Source organism: Pararge aegeria, chromosome 13 (assembly GCF_905163445.1).
Source record: "Pararge aegeria chromosome 13, ilParAegt1.1, whole genome shotgun sequence".
NCBI classification, from domain to species: Eukaryota; Metazoa; Arthropoda; class Insecta; order Lepidoptera; family Nymphalidae; genus Pararge; species Pararge aegeria.
The window spans coordinates 4,780,407-4,798,637 of NC_053192.1; the positions used below are offsets into that span (position 1 = coordinate 4,780,407).

Consider the following 18,231-nt stretch of genomic DNA (forward strand, 5'->3'; position numbering starts at 1 on the left):
TCGAAACCCAGCACACACAATCTAACGTTTCTTAGTTTTGTGCGCTTGAAGAAGTTAAAATATCACTTTCTTCAACGGAAAGGAAAACATCGTGAGGGAAACCAGCTTATTTGAGTCCACTAATCCGCACTGGGTCAGCGTGATGGACTACGGATCTACACCCTTCTTATTGTGGGAATGACACGTACCCTGTAGAGGGCCCGTAATGGGTTGATATGGGGATGATGACGATGATGATACCTTTATACGTAAAGGTATAATAATCAACTCCTCGTTTTCTTAACAAAATTAAGCTTAATTTGCTATACTCCGCGAAAAACAGGAGAATCTGTGTGGTGTAATTTATAATTTCTTCAATCCTTATACTCCACACCAAACAGATCCAAATCAAATGTTAAATACAACAACCATAACAATTATTCATTGTAAAGTCAACATCTCCAGATGATGCTCCGGTTTCGGAGCGAAACGTGCGTAGAGGGTGTATTGCCGAGGATCTGTTTGGTGTGGAGTATAAGGATTGAAGAAATTATAAATTACACCACACAGATTCTCCTGCTTTTCGCGGAGTATAGCAATATAAGCTTAATTTTGTTAATATATCATGGATTTCTGCAAAGTAACGCCTGCTTCTATACAATATCCTCGTTTTCTATTTTATCTTAAAGTTTTAATAAATAATAAAGAAAAACATACCGAAAAATTCGATAGAGGTAATTTTAGAGTTATATTCTCTCAAACTGAATAGTAGTCATACTTTAGCGGATAACCATTTAATCAAAACTGAAGACTAATTTTATTCTTCTTTTTATCGCTGTCATAAACGATATTGTTTATTAATAGTCTCAATTCTTACAACCTCAATTAACACCTTAATATTATTTGTGACGCAAAAAATGACGGTCCTTTATGAGGTGTCAAAATTGACGTCACAGAATTAATGTCGCGCGTAGATAGGATTACAATGGCATATCGAATCAGGGCCCAGCCTTACAAACACTGTCGGCTTCCTGTGCTTCTAAGAACTTAGAAACTTAATATGATAAAATATTCTTTGTCTCACAACATACGTTCGTGGAATGTGATATACCTTTGACGTAATAGCGCAGAATAGTTACTTATGGTAATAAAACAGCTGTAAAGCGGTAAGACCTTATTTGGAATTAGGTAGCAGTAGGAGAGCTTTTTGTGACAGATCTCGTCCGGGGAAGTAAATAATAAATAAATATACTACGACAATACACACATCATCTAGCCCCAAAGTAAGCGTAACTTGTGTTATGGGAACTAAGATGACTGATGAATATTTTTATGAATAATATACACAAATACTTAGAATATGCATATAAACACCCGGACACTGATCACAAGCATTTTCCAGTTGTGGGAATCGAACCCGCGGCCTTGGACTCCGAAAGCAGGGTCGCTGCAAACTGCGCCAATCGGCCGTCAATGTGGTATCGCTATACTTATTTCTTCCGCTAGCAGCATTGTTTCAATGTTGTGTTCCGGTCTGAAGCGCATTGTTCCCGGGGTAATTACAGGCACATGCCGCTTAAGGCGTAGGTGACGCCTCAAATTGAAGGTCACATGGCGCCATGTTGCAGAACGTGTTCCTTGCATGCCATGTGAAGTGTTGCTCTGTTTATAGGCCATTTTCCATTTACCACCAGGTGGTCCATAGTCAATAGTCAATAGTAATTTATTCATAAATATTAATACTATACGTCACATAGTAATTATTAAATAATAAATTATCTCATGCAAATGTAAATGAATTCATAAATTCAAAAGTAAAATCAATGTTCACAATATTTTACTTTCCAAGAATTCATTATAACTGTAGAAAGCCTTCTCGACAAGCCGAGTCTTCAGTTTTTTCCTGAATAAATTATTATTTGGTGCATCTCTTATATTATCTGGTATCCTATTAAAAACTTCTGGGCCCATGCCTGCTACAGTCTTTGTTGCCTTTTTAAGGCTGTGATATTTGGATAGGAGTCTATGAGGGTACCGTAAGTAACAATGACTCCTTTTGGCACTCGTTTCTGTGCTGCGCTACGCATAAGTTTTTATTTAAAAAAAAAAAAGGTTATTTTTTGGCGGGAATTTTACTAAGACCCTTCAAGGAGTGGATTTATAAATTACAATCTCTGTGTAAGTATTTATCAATTATATCTCTGTGTAAGTAACATCACTAAGTAAAGATGGTTATACAGAGGTCCAAATTAAATTATCGTAAGTCAATCTTTAAAATTAAGAAGCCCACGACTAAATTATACTTCCGCAACGCTTCGTAATGGCCTGTAGCCTTCCTTTAACCTTAATCTTAAAATACGCACTGATATGTTAATCACCTTATTGATTTTGATTATGTATAATCGTCATGAAATACGTTATTGTTGCGTGTTTTTTTCGCGTCAACTGGGCCCTGTTTTAGGTATACCAGAGAGTCGCAGGTTCAAATCCTGTCGGTTCCGAAAATTTTTATATGCATTTTAAATTTATATAATTAATAATTCCTCCAAGAGTAGGTAAAAACACTAACAAAAAATATAAAAATACCTACTACAATTAATCAGCGAGTCGCGAAGCTGAAGTGGCAATGGGCGGGGCACATAGCTCGGAGAACCGATGGACGTTGGGGTCTTAAGGTGCTGGAATGGCGACCCCGCACCGGTAAATGCAGCGTAGGTCGGCCCCCAACGTATACTAAACTACTACTACTACACTATAAACGTTTCATCAACAAAACACATTATATTTTATCAAAATATCATTTATTACCTGTAGGTACCTTTTTTGTTTTCCTTAATCACCATATTAGTAGGTGACATGAACGTGCAACTTTTCCGTTCGTAGTGATCGTAGGTATTATCTTAATGAAAGTGCATCATAACTCACTATAGTTATTATCGAATGACTCATGAGTCATGTGTCGAAACAAAACTACTCAGAATCCACAATTATTCTCGCCCTATACTATAAATATCCGTTAGGCTGCGTCATATTGAGAGGTCGAATGCCTTGAAAGTTGAAATACCTACCTACTTAGATGTTCTTATAAGTGTAGATGCGTTGCCTGCTCCTTATTTTGGTTATATTAAGGTAAGGTAATTACCTTACCCGACTATTACTGAATCCTAAAAAACACAATGCCTGCTAAATGAAAGATTAAAATCAATCTCAATAAAATCGGTCTCCTTAGCAGTTTCATTCTACAATATTTTTTAACCAATAAATAATTGATTTCGGTAATCTTCGAATTAGAGAATTTTAAGAATTATTCATCACACATCTTGAGAACTTTGAGAATTAAGATGGATTATTAATTTCGAATATTATACTTTCGCACTAAACTATTAGGCATTTCGTGAACAACAGGTTTTGGGGAAAAAATGTATTCTTTTGTGTACAGACAGTTTTAAGAGTAAATTTATTACCTTCCCAAGCAGATAGAGTTTATTAATTGTAATGAAAACATACTCAATCTGAATGTAATGGAATAATGTTATTTGGTTTATTTTATTCGACTGTTGTCACTTTGATGGTGATAACCTGGTAAGCAATAACAGTTAAGGGCCGTAACACATCCCGTTGTTTTGAAAATGTCACCTTATGTGTTGGTCAATACAGAAGGCACGAATGGATTGACTGGAGGATTTTAGCAAACTGCATAGTAATAAAATTATTCTAAGTAATCAAGTTATGCATTGCAACACGCCCTAGACTCATTTAATGATGATTTTTATGATCCGTCTATTTATGGAACGTCATAGCCTACCTACTTATTAATATTTCTTTTACCTTTTATGATTTTTTCTCGTGGGAGTCTTTATATTGTAATATGATTAAGGTATCGCCCATGAATATATATATAAGGAAAAAATTGAAAGTAGCACCAATGACATAAAAGATGAAGAGTGTAAGGCTGGAATGTTATACGGAGTGAAGCATACCAGAGAGAATGCATCAGCAAGAGCAAAGCAGTAGACGGAGACAAAAGAAAAGACAAGAAAGGGTAGATACTATATAGAGAACTTGTTAGTTGATTTAGAAACACAGTATAAATAATATTTAAATCTAAAATTTAAAATACTTTAAATCGCCATTGTGTGGTGGCGGCCATTTTGGATTTGTAATATATAATTGTGTAATTGTGTTGTGTATTCTAGTAGTCAAGCCGTTTTATTTGAAACCCATACTCAGGGTGTTGTGATTTTATCGCGTCCTACGTATTGGACCGATTTCATCAAACATAGCTAGCGAACAAAAAACGAGAAAACTTCATGTCAAACAAAAAAAACACACACAGTCACGTTAAACTTATAACACCCCATCGTTTCCACGTCGGGAGCTAAGAGTTATGCCCGTTATCACAAAGCAAAACAAGGCAATGCCTAAATAGGTAACGCCTAATCTAAGAAATTTCCTAGACATACATTAGTCGCTCACCAATTGAAATCACATAAGAGTTGGTGAAACGTTCTGTTCTATAGATACCGCCTGAATCATGACGCATTAGAGTAGTTTAATTTATAGAGGACTTATTTAGGAGTGTACGACTGGAGGTCCCTTACTATTCTGCGTCCTGTAAAGTACTGAGGCGAGATAAGGCACTTTCTTTTCTCGCTCATACTTACCGCAAGATGTCCGTCCGAAAACGCTCCGTCTAGTTTCTAAACGATGACATCATCAGACTTTCGTAGCCTTGTGTAAGATTTTGTGTAAACGTATGCCTCATACGAATGCATGAAGCTGTGATAGCCTAGTGGTGAGGACTTCGGCTTCATTTTCGGGGGCCGAGTTCAAATCCCAGCACTATAACTTTTTTAAATTATATGCGTTTTAAATTGAAAATATCACGTGCTTTGGCGTTGAAGGAATACATCGTGAGGAAACCTGCATGGCTGAGATTTCTTCATAATGTTCTCAAAGCCGTGTAGAGTCCACCACTCCGCACTGGGCCAGCGTGGTGGACTACAGCCTAAACCCTTCTCATTGTTGGGAAGACACGTGATGATGAATGTACATCAACCTTGACAAAAATCTATCCTTTTTTATGGTGGCAATGGTGAACCTTAAAACTTGACAACATTTGATAGATTTACTTTACTCTAAAGTTTGTTACCTGGTTGGTTGACGCCCAACCAGGTGGACAGACGACATCAAGCGAGTCATGGGGAGCCGCTAGATACAAGCGGCCCAGAATCGTGGAGTTTCGAACACCCTATGTCCAGCAGTTGACGTCAATCGTCAAACGTTTGCTGGTGATCATGAAAGTTTGTTAACTTGATAAATTACTCTTGGGGCATGATATGACAATCCTTATTCAATAAAAGAACCCCGATAGCAAGGTAAGGTGAAGTTGTAATTCCTCGTCTGTCAAAGCTACCGCGTAGAGTCTTGATCTCTTTCTACGGTCGTTCCTTCATCACTGAAGACCGTGGTCCTAGAGAGATCGCCACTTCGGGTGGGTAAATTGTCTCCATCGGCTTCAGATGTAGGCCATTTTAGCGATTTGATAAAAACTTCACGAGTTTTTAACTGGTCAGCTTATCGTTGGGGACCTCTAGGTCTTTTGCCCTCGGTGTTGATTGTAACTATAAAGTCTTTAAAAAACTAAAATGGAAAACAATAAGGTAAATTTTAGGCATAAATTAGGCATAAATTTGTATTACCTATTATTTAAGTAAAGTACTGTATGTTTCCACAAAATAAATAAGTAAATAACATTCAGAAGTTCTAGTTTGGTTGTGTTCATTAATATTTATCGTTGACTGCTTACACCATTGATTTAATAATATGTTACTATTGGCTATAACTCGTAACAAATAATTACACAATGCTTTCCGGTAACCTTGGAAGACACGAAAGGAGATCTTTTGGCACGGGTAAAATTGAGGGCGCCCTTCAAACATAACGTACGTTAAGAACGTACAGAAACCGTGTACACGACTAATATTGAAGCATCAAAAAAGTCAATCCACTTTACTGTGTTTCTCAAACAGACGATTAGTAACTACATTCCATTTAGCAGTTGATAGCATTTTTTTACTTCTAATGTTCTAAAAGTTTACCAAAAAATGGGAAACATGGGAAAAGTTTGTCAGCTAGCACCATTCCGCGGGTCTGATGTGAGATGTGCGCGTTTTCACTGTTTTTGGACACAGCATGCACTGCGTGCAATAATGGCTGATTGAGGGTTCTGTATGTTCTTAATTCTATGGGGATAACCTATGTTAAAGTCGAAAAATTTGCTTGTAGGTATTAAGATCTATTTTAAAATATTATAATTAGATTATCCTTATTGCAAGTTCAAGTCATGTTGAGCTGACGATGGCTGTAACATGATATTCTTAAGATGCGTCTGTTTTTATATAGGAATCGAGTCCACAGGAAGCTGTAATATCTTATATTAAACTAAATCATAAACGTGAGTAATATGTAATTTTCCTATGAACAAGTTTTGGAAATTTTATGTATAGTGATTACAATTATAAAAATACTTACAAATGACCTAGTTGTTGACGTAGGTACCTACTTCGGCTTTAGTTGGTACATCGTCTTTATTCAAATTTTTGTCATTACAAAGCGTAAAAAACGTAAATAAAGACATTTACCCCATATAAACTATGATACGTAGAACGTCGTATTAGCAAAAAAAGCTCTGCTTAACAGTTAAGTACGGAGAACTGTTCTACTAATACAACATTAAATATTTATAGTACATCGTAACGTATACATATGAATGGTAAGTAAGAAAATCTTCACTAGAATAGGTTATTATTTTCGAGATACTGGTTTTCTAGATACTTTTTTTCGGTGAGAACAATATCAGCTCATTAATATATCAATTCAATACCTCCCTAAGTAAGCAAGTAAAGTACCTACGTTTTAAAGCATTTGCGTTGCATAAACAACGTTTATTTATTGGTCTCCAATACTACAAATTTACATTATTACTAGCGGACCCCAGCGCCATCTGTCGGGCTGATTTGTGCATCTAAACCATCCAGGGTGCCACCCAAAAGCATAACAAAAAATTCAATGAAAAGAGTTCAGTGACATACACACGCACACAAGAAATATATATATAAAGATAGATAGCTTTAATATTTTATGCATTGTGTGGTCATGTGGCTTTAAGCTATCAAACGCCGTTGTTAGCTTACGAGTCATTAGCTCAAATGGCTTGTAGTCCTTTTGTTTGCTGTCATGTATTGCAGCGCTTTGATACATCGCCCGTATCCGCGTGTAACGCAACCGGCTGACTCATACTCTACAACACCGTCTACAGTTATATTGTATGCAAATAATGATTCGAAGAAGACGTCTGCTTTTTATCATAATTAAAAGTATGAAAGCCTATTAGCCTTAAAGGAACGAAGTAACTCTATATTCTCTTTCAAGTTCAAATTGAAATTGAAATTCAAATCTTTATTTGCGTGATTGCAATCAAGTTAACAAATTTGATCTTATAACAAAACAGTGTCCCGTGCAACAATCTGCCATTCTATGGCATCCTAATCCATTTTATTCATGTTGTTGTTGTTGTCGTTGTTGAACATGCTAACCACTAGACCAACTAGTTTTTTTTTTTTCTTCCATGGTGTCAGAGACCTTCTTTATACGACTTGTGCTCTGAATAGGCAGCTCACGATTGTTTGACGGCCGACTGGCGCAGTGGGCAGTGACCCTGCTTTCTGAGTCCAAGGCCGTGGGTGCGATTTGTTTTTTTTTCTTCTTTTAACTTCACCTACTCCTTATGTAGTGGCGCTGTCATCAGTAGCTCTGAGTGCTCTAAGTATTAATTATAGAACATAAATGAGATTTCATTCATAAACAAAAATTATACTAAAAAAACTACGTTGGAAAGAAAATATTTTTTTCTTTCTTTCCAAGAACCAGTTGCAGACCAACTAATTGCACTTTAAATTATTTGACCTTTATTTCTTTCCAGGTGTTAACAGCTAACATAGGCACTCTTCTGGACCTGTACGGGGTGGAGAAGGGTTTGGACCACTACCGCTCCTCCCAGGAGCTGACCTTCGACGAGTTCCGCTACTACCTCCAGCACGAAGTGTTCAGCTCCCTCCCCAAGACCCTCAACTTGCCAGTCGCAAGGGAATACGAGAAAAAGATCAGTGAGGTATAACTATGCTTTGATTAAGTACTTAAGATAGGTCAGAGAAAGTGTCGGGCTTATATATCTTTTTAGATTTTTTTTTTCTTTTTTTATTAACAAAAGTCCAATATTATTGTAGATAGATAGATAGATAGATAGACAAAGTCAATATTGCACTAATTAATAGTGAAAACAAGAAATAAGAGGACTATTAAAATACTTATTTAATCTGTATTTATGTATTTACATTGTTTACATTGTTTTCAAAAATATAAATAAAAATTATAAATTGTTTGGCCACACACTCACGCGTTTTTCTCACACGTCCGAGGGTTGGCTGGTCGAAAATGCTTTAGCGTTTTTTGGTTGGGCTTACCGCTTAATGTGTATAAATAAAAACGTACATAACACCGAAAAGTGCCTACCTACGTGCCGGGGATTGTACTCCACTGTTGTTGGAAGCAGATGTGTAAACCATTGGGTTATCACCGCTTTTCTAGTTCTTCCTTCTAGTTCTAGTGTATCTAATACTAGAGCATACTCAGTGCCGGATTACCCACGTAGCAAGAGTTGCAAGTGCTACGGGTAGGGTTGCCAGATCGATTCTTCCTGTTATTGGGGTCAATAACCGATTTTTCGGGATTTTAGGGCTTTGGTCGGGAGAAATAAAAAAATAAGTTAATAATATTAATTTTACATAATATATTAAGTAAACAAACATATTTTTGCATTGCACTGTAGATATAAGAAAAAAAAAAATAGTAGGTATTTGTGACACATAAGATAAAAACCGAATGAGCATGTTTATTGTTTTTGTTCTTGCCATAAGTATTTTTAATTTTTTTTTTGTGTTGTTTGCAAGTTTCGTTTGACGAAAATGTGAACTTAAAATTATCGAACTTCTTTTCGAGAGATTATTTGCTTTGTCGGGAGTCGGGAAGACATACAAAAATTCGGGAGAATCTCGCCAATTCCCGACCGTCTGGCAACCGGGCTACAGGCCCCGCGCGAAATGGGGCCCCGCATATTTAATACCACTCATCTCTGCCTACTGACTGACAGACACGCACACGCAGACTCACACGCACACGCACACAGACATCGCCTATAGTAATTTCCTACACTATTAATTACCCACAAAATTGTAACCTATAGATAGCAATTACGTATTGTATTTAAGATACGTATTGCGTATTTAATTGTATTTTTACCACTTTATACTTGAGAACCCATAGCAGATCAAGGGCTCTTTTAAAGAATTTGCTACGGGCCCCGCGCTTATAGTAAGCAAGCTTAATCGGGCACTGTGCGTACTATAAGCTATAGCCTACATTACAAACTTTGCTGACTTGTCTAATGTTCCAGGTGTGCTGGTTCGTCTGTCGCAAGAATCTGCTGACAAGGGACAAGCCTATTTTCAGCGACGAGTCGGTGTTCAAGTTGTTCAGGATATTTTGTCTTCTCGCCGATCTGGTACAAGATGCTGACGACACCAATCACTACGTGGTAAGAGAATTACTGAATTTTATTCACTGACCCCCAGATAATAAGGTACCATAAAATATGGAGTCCAAAAAAGTACCGGTATCTATTATATACCATTAATAACAAAGAATTTGACGAGAATAATTTAAAACAAAAGACGATTTTCGATAACATTTAGCTAACGTATTTTGTATTTTTCTCCTTGAGTTTCCGAGGTAACGTTAATGAACTATAGCGAAGCGAGGTGGAGTACTTTTTTTTCGCTACAAGTAAGCCCTTGACTGCAATCTTACTTTAAACTACAGTTTACTACAGTTAAACTCATACTTCTAATTGGTTTCTTCGCGACATCATACCGGAACTAGCAGCACAACTTTGTTTAGACCAGACTAAAGAAATTCAAAAATTATAAATTCCTACATTGCCCCTGCCGGCTATAGAACCCGGGACCTTCGGTTTAAAACCATAGCACCCGCCGCTGCACCAGTGAGGTCGCCAATTTCCAACAGCATTCCAACAGCAATTTCCAACAGCAGCAGCACTCCCAAAAAAGGTCATTTAAAAAAAAACTTCAAATAAGTAATGTAAGAAACCGATGTAACCTAATAAAATGTCGGTATGTAGATCGGACAATTAATAAAACTAAGACGTATCGTTCATGACGCAATGCGCAACTTAATTAGTTTATCTACATGTGTGAACCAGATGAGACTACACGGACTCAGAATCACTCTAAACGGTCAATGTCCTTTAAATAATTGATTCTTCACTTTTAATCCGATTATGTAGATATACATAATACTTATACGACGTATAACAGAATTACGAAATAATATTGAAGTATGCATTAGTATATTTCATAAGGAACGACCCTTTGAAAACATTAAAACAAAAGAAGCATATTTATTTTTCCATACAAACGAATTCAAAACATTTTAAATGTTTATTTATGACAACCCTATTGAAGATAAAAGACCGACACGGGCCTATGCCCGTCTTTCAGGGATACCTACGCTACGCGACGCGTACCTAACTAAGTGACAGGAGTAACTTGATTTTAATTTAGCATGTGGCGTTAGGGCTTTATATGATTTCTTTCAGAAAAAAAATGGCAGTGGTTTACCCAAAACTATTAGGTTTTCGTTTTCACAGATAAGTCTCAGAGACAGTACATAATGTTATCTAAAGCCTGCGAAGTATTATTACAAAATCGAATCATTTACAAATTTAATTCAAGTAAAGCCAACATAAGCACTTTTCAAACATCCGTTTGTAGTGACTCTACCACCGGTATCTTAAGTATAACAGCCATACCCCGTAAGAGGTTGTATTAGACTGCATCATCAATTATCAGGTAAGATTGCAGTCAAGTGCTAAATTGTAGTAAAGAAAAAAAAACGAATATTGTTGTATTTTCAGTCAATCACTCAATTGGAAAAACAAAGTGACAGCCAGATTGTCCAGATATAAGACAGACTTCCGTCAGACAACCGTCCAATTTGACGTTCACTGCTCGACAAAGGTCTTTTGTATGGAGTCCACAATACACGGTCCTAGGCAGATTGCCTCCATCTGCTCACAGCGACTAGCCTGATGTCGTCTGTCCACCTCGTTATTTATATATGTATTTTATGTTTATGTTTATGTATGTTTGTTTATTTTCGAATATAAATGTATATACGAGTATAATTGCAATATCTCGCTCTCTTGCAGCTTTTCCTTCCGCCAGAGGTTGCCTGTAAGAGATTGCTTCCAGCAATAAGGCCGCCTTTGCATGCCTACAATTTTTATTCTTTTGTTTATCCTTTATTTTATGTATATTTTGATGTTTCTGTGCAATAAAGTATTTCTTCTTCTTCTTCTTCTCGTTGGGCATAAACTCCACCTCGGAGGAAATAGACTTCAGAGACTGATGATTAAACTTATCGCAGGTCGTACTCCAGCCTTCAGAGGCGGGTTTAGTCGCTGAACAGCTGGTCCACTGCCTAGGTCTGCGGTGGGACGCCGCTGACTGGGAAGCGCTGGGTTCTTCAATAGGGCACTTCAAATGGGCAGCGTTCCTCGCGGTTCTCGAAGCTAAATACTGTGGCGACCAGCAGCTTCACACCGAAGCACTATTAGAAGCTGTCGCTGAATTATACGATGTATTTATTGAGGATATTATTAAAAAGGTATGTAAGTTTGTATCCTTACTTCAATTTTATGTACAATGTACTGCCGAATTGCGAAATACCGTTGAAGGGTACAAAGGTAATATTAAATCAATAGATGCAAATTTATTTTTCCATACAAACTTATTCAATACATTTTAAACGTTTACCTATGACAACCCTATTAAAGATAAAAAACCGACACGCGCTTAGTACCTACGCAACGCAACGCGTACCTTTATAATAGATTAAATAAATGACATGAGTCACTTGATTTTGTTTTTGCATGTGATGTTAGGGCTGTATCTATTTTTTTCCAGTAAAGACAGTGGTTTTCTCTAAAACTATTTCGCGTTTCGGATTCACAGATAAGTCTCAGAGACAGTAAATAACGTGCCTCTAAAGCCATTATAGTAATATTTCGGTTTTCATTTACACGTTGTATATCCTTCAATTCACCGAAATGACATTTCTAATACCACTGTCACAGAATTAAGAATATACAGAATATCCTCTTTCAGCCATTATTGCATGCAGTGCATTGTGTCCAAAAAACTGTGAAACCTTCCCGGGAAAATCTTACTTCACACCCGCAGTATGTTGCTAGCTAACAAACTTTTTCCCTTTTCCCATTTTATTGTAAACGTTTTGATCATTACAGGTAAAATAATAACTGTCAACTGCTAAATGATATTAATTGACTAACCGCCTGTTCAAGAAACACTACTAAAGCGGAATGGTTTTCAATGCTTCAATATTAGTCGTGCACACGGTTTCTGTATGTTCTTCATTCTGTGATCACTGTATCCCAAAATAACCAAAATACTAAGTCATCATCATCATCATCAGCAACCAATTACACGGGTCTCCTTTGAGAATGAGAAGGGTGTAGGCCCCGTGCATTTAAGTATACTTCACACAACCTTGAGATCGTTATGGACAACTAAGAGGCATGCGGGTTTTCTCAACCTCACGATGTTTTCCTTCACAATCAAAGCAAGTGATATTTAATTGCTTCAATCAAAAACGAACATAACTCCGAAAGTTAGAAGTGAGTGTCGGGATTCGAACCCAGTCCCATCTGTTAATTATTTACTTAGTTACAATATATTATTGACGGCCGATTGGCGCAGTGGTCAGCGGTCCTGCTTTCTGAGTCCAAAGATATGAGTTCCATTCCCAAAACTGGAAAATGTTGGTGTGTTGAACATAAATGTTTTTCAGGGTCTAGGTATTTATCTGTACATTTATAATGTAGATTAGTAGATTATACATATATACCAGTATTTAGGTTTAATAATTTGGGGCTAGATGGCGATGTGTGTAAATAATAAGATCGAAAAATTAAGATCGCTGATATGTTAACCTTCTTTCAGGGATACCTCTTCAAACGCGGCTATCTTCTACCAACCATGCGAGAGTACTGGTGTGTCCTTCAACCGTGCGCTCTCACCTACTATAAGAGCTCCTCGCAAAAGGAACAGTGTGGGAGAATTGCGATAGACGAATACTGTTCTGTAGAAGCTGCACCGGGCGAGGGGAAAATTCAACGGTTCCAAGTTATCACCCCTGAAAGGACCTTTGAGTTTGGGACTCAAGACCACAAGTTAGTTCCTGTATTTTACCATTTTTAACTGACTTGACTGTATTTAACCATTTTTGACTGACAAAGGACGTGGTTCTCAATTTATGAGTCATTTTTATGTTCATTCTAATGTTGTCTAGGAGTATCTGTCTTTTATTTATGTTATTTATTAAAAGCAGAATCAAAGGATAACACATACGTTGTATACAAATTTTGTTTTATTTTGCACAGATCAAAAGTTTACCTGATCCCCGAACTCGTTGAGACTGTGTCCGGGTAAACAGTTCCTTTGTTTATTTGTATCAGGAGTCGTCTGCAATGGCTGTCTGGCCTGCGACAAGCAGCAGCGGTATCAGGCGGTGCGGAAGGTTACCAAAGAAGAGCGCGAGCCGGCAGACGTGGCGCCGGCGCGAGGCGCGAACAAGAAGTGAGGGACGCTCGAGCGAGGCTCCAGCACGAAGTACGGGCCCGCCTCGCAGCTGAGGCTCAAGCCCAGGTAGCTTCAATAGTTATACTGAGTTTAATAGTTGTATCTCCTCCTCCTTAGTCGTTCACTCTTGACAGAGTGGTCGTGATTGAGGATGATGCATTTTCTTTGGCTACAGCAGCCCCCGCGATGCGTCTCCATTTGTTACGTCTTCAGCGTTTCGGGAACATTGGACTATGGAAGTTGGTGTCGCAGCTTTTATTATGACTGTCCAACGCGTGGGTGATTTGCCGCGTGACCGTTTGCCTTCCACTTTCCCCTGCACAACGAGACGTTCCATGGAGTGTTTATTCCTAGTTATGTGACCAAATCTACTCATGCTTTATACATTTTCATCATCATAAACCCAATTACCGGTCCACTACAAGGCACGGATCTCCTCCAAGAATGAGAAGGGTTAAGGCCGTAGTCTACCAAGCTGGTCCAGTGCGGATTGATGGACTCCACACACCTTTGAGAACTTTACGGAGAACTCTCAGGCATGCAACACGATACGATGTTTTCCTTCACCGTTGAAACAAGTGTTATTTCAATTACTTAAAACTTACATAACTTAGGAAAGTTAGAGGTTCGTCCTGGGATTCGAACTAGGCCCCCCGAAAGGGAAGTTGAGCTCCTACTGGGCTATCACCACTTTAATCTTATAAAGTTATACTAATAGAATTTTTTGTTAGCTTATTTGAATGCAATGATCTCAGGAACTACTGGTCCGATTTGAAAAAAAAACCATTTATCGAGGAAGGCTATATAGCATCACGCTAACGGAGCATATCACCAAGAATGTTTCAAAGTCGGGGGTTTTTTTCCCCTTATGAGAGCTTCCACTGCGTGTGCTGCGTAAACGGTTAAAGTTTCGATAAAATCATGTAAGATAAACTTGTTCCCCTTTAAAACTTAAAAAATAGTCCGACTTATACGCGGAAGAAGTCGCGAGGGACCGCTAGACCTCAATAAAAGATTTTGAAACAGTCAGATTATTGCCAACATTAAAACACTAAATCAATAAATCATCCAAACAATCATCAATGTCATGTACTGAATTTAATTATTACACTCCTGTTTTTTCGATCCCTTCTGCGCAAATGATTTCACACAGACAGCCAATATCTTACTGCTCGATGCGTGGTATGTGTATGAATTTCAAAAAAAGAACATTACATAAAGTTTGTCTAAAACTTATAACGTAATTTTCAGGAATTGGCTGAACTAGCACAACAAGATAACAAGAAATTAGAGGAATTAAAAACAGCACAAACCACATTAGAACGACTTCTACATGAAGAGACCCAGGCCAAACGAGATGAAGAAATCGTCAGAGCATTACAAGCCAGGTAGGTACCTAAATTTATTCTTATTTTGAGTGTTATATAAAATTTTTGATTTTGACATACCTATACCAAATATTACTTTCTAACTGACATTTCAATTATAATTCAATATAACAATCATATTTTGTATAACATGTAATTAATTAATATTATAATAATGTAATCTTTAAGTGTAACTATGAATAAAGAAAAGTAAATAATTCTGTTGCTACGCCCTGACAGGGTATCATGTACCTACTATGTAATAACAGTAAACTATGTGAAATAAATAAATAAATATAAATATCATTTCCCGATTTTAGTCCTGGGTTTCATCCCGGTAGAGGAAATTTGGGAATTTATAATTTCTGAATCTTCTCTGGTTTGGTCTGAGGGTAGCTTCTGCCGTGGCTAAAAACTTCTCTTGGTCTTTTTAACTTAAAAAGTCAAAGGGTTGTAACCCTTTTACTTTTTAAGTTAAAAAAATAATAAATATAAATAACTAACCCAAACTTAGCGTATAAGCTTGTCATATGGATGCTAAGATAACTGATGAATAATTTATGAATAATATAAATGAATACTAACAATATACAGATAAACATCCAGACACTGAAAAACATTAATGTTCATTACAAAAACATTTTCCAATTGTGGAATCAAACTCACGGCCTTGGACTTAGAAAGCAGGGTCACTGCCTACTGCGCCAATCAGCCTTCCAATATATAATTGTATTTGAAATTTCAGAGTTCTGGCAGAAGAATGGGAGAGGCGGGAAGAATTAGAAAGATTGCAAGAAGAACAAAACAAGATGTTAGAAGAAGAAAGACTGAAACGCAAACAGTTCGAGATGCTTCAAGCTGAAAAGGAATCGCAGTTTAGAGGTAATAGAAATTTCTTTCACAATAATAGTATCTATTAATTGTATAGTATAAATTAAAAATTAATCAATGGATGGCTTATTTATAAGAATCAGTAATAAAAGTAAAATTAAAATGTTCACAACTTTGTTTTGTTTCTGCACACGAATTTCATCATCATCATAACCATTACCTGCCCACTGCTGGGCAATGGTCTCCTCTCGGAATGTGTAGACCACAACGATGGCTAAGTGGAAAATGACTTTACACACCTTTGAAACCTTTATGGAAACTCTCAGGCATACAGGTTTCCTAACGATGCTTTCCTTTACCGTTAAAACAAAGTGGAATTTTAATCGCTACTATACGAGAACATTTTCTTTTTACAGAAGCTGAAAGAAGACTCAAAGAACTGGAAGAAGAAAAGCAGAGACTAGACGCAGAACTTCGTGCGGCACAAGAGAAGATCTCACAGACAGAACATAATGCGCATGCACTGCATGTGCAACTTAGAGTGAGTCATACTTCCAGTATTTAAAGCATGACCAAGAAAATTAAAAAAAAAACTCAGAATTAAATAGTGCCATTTTTATCCGCAATAGGACGAGGTTATTTATTTTCCTGGTCACAAACTGTACCGCGGTGCAAAAATAGTCTAGAGAGATAGATAGAAAGAAAATAAAGATAAAGAAATATAATAAAAGATAAAAAAGATATATATAATAAAATTATAACATTCTTATAACCAAAGATACTAATTAAATTTATGATAGCTTATTTATTAATTAAAATGTCTTTACCCTTAAATTATGGTATTGGATATTTGGAATCGTACCTACTATACTCGTATAGAGAGCATCCCATAAATGATTCCTATGAACTTTCAGGAATTCCTGAAACTCAACTCGTTCAACTCGTGCTTCCTTCTTAAATTAAAAGGTTGTTTTTCGTATGTTGTCCAACTATAAGTTCTCTAATATACATCATATTCTCAAAAAATAAAAGTGAAGAAATAAAAGGAAAGCAAGGAAAAAATTTTTTTTCTGTTACCGAAATAAAACTTCATGCCAAAAACCTCCTGACCTCCATCTCATTGTCAATGTTGATAATAACTCTATTCGATTTACACAATTACAAAGATTGAACAAATCAACCTTCTTTTTGTTATCTACACGTGTTTTCTTAATAAAATAATAAGTATATTTATTACGTTTATAGATACTAAGTAACATATTAATTCAATGTCTTATGATTATTATGATTATTAAACTAAAATATATTATCTATTCCAGGACATGACTCCAAACCTTCGGAACGGTGAAAGGGCGCGTCGAGCCATTTCCTTCGTCCCCACAACCAAGAGTTCATCTGACACACTGATCGACCTCAGAGCCCTTAGGCATTTGAAAACCCTAAATGATGAAGAGAAACTATGATCTGTTACCAAACAAAATTGTTTTAGGTGTCGGAATTTCTAAATTGGTGCAGCTTACATCATTTCTGTCATTGGCACGTATGTATGCTAACCAAGCAACGCCACACGTGTTGAGTGAAAACAAAACATAGGATTTTATATGTATTTGTATGTTAACAACCACCATACTAAATAGTCAGCAAGATAATTCGTCATTGAAGTACTCACAGACAGCAAACCGACAATAAAGTATTCACGTTTTTGCGTACTATAGATGGCAGCTACACAATTGCAGTTAATATTGTAAAAAAATGGGTATCTTTTATGCACACCCCTCATCATTTTCAGCACGGGGAGAAGGGGTTTAGGCCGTAGTCCACCACGCTAGCCCAGTGCGGATTGGTGGACCCCACATACCTTTGAGAATATTATGTAGAACTCTGAATTCAGGCTTGCAGGTTTTCTCACGATGTTTTCCTTCACTGATGAAGGAAGTGATGCATTAATTACTAAAACGCACATAACTTAGAAAATTTGCGATTTGGGATTCGAACTCAGCCCCCCGAAAGAGAAGTGGAGCTCCTACCCAATGCGCAATGAATACATCAGATGCGATAAAATTAAACTTCCGAACTATCGGACCGCACTCGTAAAACCTAGATTTATATCTTATAGAAGCATTGTATTTAAAAACTTTTGTATCTGTGTACTTTCAGTAATAAAAAGAGCTTTTGTAAATCTGTAAAATGAGTTTTATTAAATTAAATCATACAAATATACATGTAAAAAGTACAACATACGAGTATATCTATTA

At 36.8% G+C, this 18,231-nt stretch overlaps 1 protein-coding gene across 1 annotated transcript in view; it reads left to right on the forward strand.

Annotated features, from left to right (window-relative positions):
* The window catches only part of LOC120628973 (differentially expressed in FDCP 6-like), a 28,349-nt gene extending 10,185 nt beyond the window's left edge, over positions 1-18,164 (forward strand). Inside the window, exons 2-10 of the mRNA XM_039897680.1 lie at positions 7,964-8,152; positions 9,494-9,634; positions 11,545-11,784; positions 13,140-13,369; positions 13,655-13,844; positions 15,030-15,166; positions 15,891-16,027; positions 16,393-16,517; positions 17,296-18,164. Of these exons, the coding sequence (XP_039753614.1) occupies positions 7,964-8,152; positions 9,494-9,634; positions 11,545-11,784; positions 13,140-13,369; positions 13,655-13,844; positions 15,030-15,166; positions 15,891-16,027; positions 16,393-16,517; positions 17,296-17,439 (1,533 nt within the window). The 3' untranslated portion in view covers positions 17,440-18,164. The remainder of the gene's footprint in view (positions 1-7,963; positions 8,153-9,493; positions 9,635-11,544; positions 11,785-13,139; positions 13,370-13,654; positions 13,845-15,029; positions 15,167-15,890; positions 16,028-16,392; positions 16,518-17,295) is intronic.
* The last annotated feature ends 67 nt before the right edge of the window (positions 18,165-18,231 follow it).